Source organism: Austrofundulus limnaeus, unplaced genomic scaffold, assembly GCF_001266775.1.
Source record: "Austrofundulus limnaeus strain Quisiro unplaced genomic scaffold, Austrofundulus_limnaeus-1.0 Scaffold144, whole genome shotgun sequence".
Classification (NCBI taxonomy): Eukaryota; Metazoa; Chordata; class Actinopteri; order Cyprinodontiformes; family Rivulidae; genus Austrofundulus; species Austrofundulus limnaeus.
The window spans coordinates 124,184-126,970 of record NW_013952546.1 but is presented as its reverse complement, the minus strand read 5'-3'; the positions used below and the strand labels follow the sequence as shown (position 1 = coordinate 126,970).

General features: G+C 43.5%; 1 protein-coding gene across 3 annotated transcripts in view; it reads right to left on the bottom strand.

Moving 5' to 3' along the window:
- Positions 1 to 603: 603 nt before the first annotated feature.
- Positions 604 to 2,787, bottom strand: part of tap1 (transporter 1, ATP-binding cassette, sub-family B (MDR/TAP)) — a 20,746-nt gene continuing 18,562 nt past the window's right edge. For all 3 annotated transcript variants that reach the window (XM_014016381.1, XM_014016379.1, XM_014016378.1), the window contains 2 exons: positions 1,345 to 1,481; positions 604 to 1,259 (listed from right to left, as the gene is read on the bottom strand). In XM_014016381.1, coding sequence (XP_013871835.1) covers positions 1,029 to 1,259; positions 1,345 to 1,481 — 368 coding nt within the window. In that variant the 3' untranslated portion in view covers positions 604 to 1,028. The remainder of the gene's footprint in view (positions 1,260 to 1,344; positions 1,482 to 2,787) is intronic.

Below are 2,787 nucleotides of genomic sequence, written 5' to 3'. Positions count from 1 at the left end.
CGCATCGGAGGAGTCTTCGGTTTTGGACGTCCTTCGTCGCGGCGCTGTGACGTATGCAGCCGACAAATTCGACTTTCGGAGGACGCGGCCTGCCGTTTTGGACACAGCCTGCGCAGAACATCGACGTCATTCAAAACTCCGCCTTCTGTTTGCTGATTGGTCCAGATAAAATAAACTACAAGCAGACACTGCGCAGAAAATTGACGTTCCGTTCTCTGATTGGCCCGGCTAAAAATCTGCCAGCAAAATCCTTGTCAATAGGAGAAGTTCCAGACGGAGCAGAGAAGGGAAACTAGAATTGAGCGTAGGAAAGCAAGGGCCAGGCTAGGGCTGTTTGGTCACTTCTCTGTATTCGTGGGCATCTATTTTTAAATCTCAGTGTTAGCATAACAATTCTTGTGTGATGCTACGAGGCTAAAAACAACAGGTTTGATTTCTCTGCAGAGCAGTTTGATGCATCACAGTGTTGATTTAAAAAAACTAACGTAGTTTTAACTTGTGCTGTTTAAAATGGATTATATAAATAAAACTACGGGTCCACCTTGTTCTAACAACTCCATAGACCCTTTTTTTTGTCATTTAAATTTACTTCTACACAAAATGTCTGAGCAAACTGCTTTAATAAAGAATCCATCATGGTGTGTTTGCATACAGATGGATGAACGCTGACAAGTAGGGAGTGAAGTTGGTTAATCTGACAATAAATACAACATAAATTCTTCTAACATCACCTCACTGAAGAACTTCAGTAATGATATTTTCTGATTGATGACAACGTGGTTGAAATTTGTTGAAAAAAAACCCATTAACAATAAAATGCAGTTTTTTTCTGCTCAGACGTAAAATCTTTCAGAATATTCAGTGCAGTTTGTCAGATTTTCAATGTGCAGCTGTGTTAAAAGGTCAAACTCAAGCAAACGCAGTAAAAATTACATCTCGTGATATTTTTTTTAAATAAAATGAGCGTAGCTTGAGTTTGGAGCCCAAGTTTAAAAAACTTTCAGTCTTTTTCCTGCCGTTCCGACGTCTCAGTTCTCGTGGTTGCTCCCGTCTTTTGGGCGGTTAAAGCCCGTTTCCTGCTTCTTTACCATCTCAGCGTAAAGACCACTGCTCTTCATCAGCCGGTCATGACTGCCCTCCTCCTTTACCGCCCCGCTGTCGAGGACAATAATGTGATCGGCCTTCTCAACCACGCTCATCTTGTTGGATATCATCAGCACAGAGCAGCTCTCTGCTAGCTTGGTTAGAGCTTCACGGATCTGAAGAGGAGCAGCAACGCGGTGGTTAATAAAAATAAATAAATAAATAATAACCGCTTTAAAAAGAGGCTGGATGGTTTCGTACCTGGTATTCATTCTCTGTGTCCAAATCACTGGTGGCGTTGTCCAGAATCAGGATTTTAGGTTTTCTGATTAGAGCTCTGGCGATGGAGATGCGTTGCTTCTGACCTCCGGACACCTGGCCTCCTTTTTCTCCAGCATCTGCTCACAGGAGGAGGACATGCCATTTGTGTTCATCCTTAAAGACTCCTAACCCACAGGTGGAACAAAAACAGCTGTACCACAACCAGGGGTGGAGCCAGAGGCCAGGGTGCCACCTCTGGCACCTAATTGGCCACGCCAGGTGCCACCTCCAAATGATTGACAGGTGGGGGCGGGGATTACATTTGGCAATAAAAGATGGTCCGTTAGAGCTAAAATAAAGTAAATATCTGTCATGCAGCTGTATTATCTAGTGTAGAGGGAAGAAAAAAACTTTTTGAAACCACACAAAAAAATAGCTGAATTGTAGCCATTTGAATTTAGCTTTGGTGGACTACTCTCAGCTACCACCACACTAAACTTCAGCTTCATGTCTCTACAAGGTTAAAATTGAGATTTCAAAATCACATGGGGATCGCACTCAGCTACCAGTTCACCAAATTTCAGTTCAGTATTTGTAAAACATGGCTGAGGTCCAACTATGTGAAATTAGATTTGGTGGCCATCTTGGATTTTATATTTACCGTATTTTTCGGACTATAAGCCGCGACTTTTTTCCTGAACTTTGAACCATGCGGCTTATAGTCCAGTGCGGCTTATAGGTGGATTTTTTTCTTCAGCCACCAGGGGGCTCTTATGCTCCATTTGCTTCAACCACTCAAAAAAAAGAAGAAAAAAAAGAAAAGAAAAAAGCGATCACTTTCAGAGCCGACTGTTGACCAGGAAGCAGCGATTTAAAGATAGTCAATGGCCAAAAACTCATAAAAGRGGATAAAACAGACATTTTTCAAGGTGGAATCTGACTGGTAAAAACTTTGGAGCTTAATCCAGGACCAGTTTGTGGATAAACGTCGAGTGAAGATCTGCTGACTTTTTTTTTTCGGCATTGCACTCTCCGGGGAAGGAATCCCTGCAGTGACGTATGCTGGAGCTGGAGGGCTTTCCCAGCAGCTGACTGACGGGGATAAATCATTCACAAAAACTGGCCGAATGTGAAGAGCGTCATTTCCTGATGTCTGCCAGTGGATCCTAACAGCGTGGAGCAGAGTGAATGAGTCCACCATCATCAATGGGTTCTGAAAGGCTGGACTGCTACGTGAAGAGGACACCACAGCTTCAGAGCCAGCCCGGGAGGACAGCGACACAGAAACTGAACAGGTACCGCTGTGTGACGCAGCTTGTTTAACTCCAACACTGAAGAAGAGGATTTCGACGGTTTCAGTGCGCCGGAGGAAGATGAATGAGACGTTTTGTTGGACCAGAAACGGTTAAAGAAAACTACCAAAATAAGGTCAGTTAAATGAAC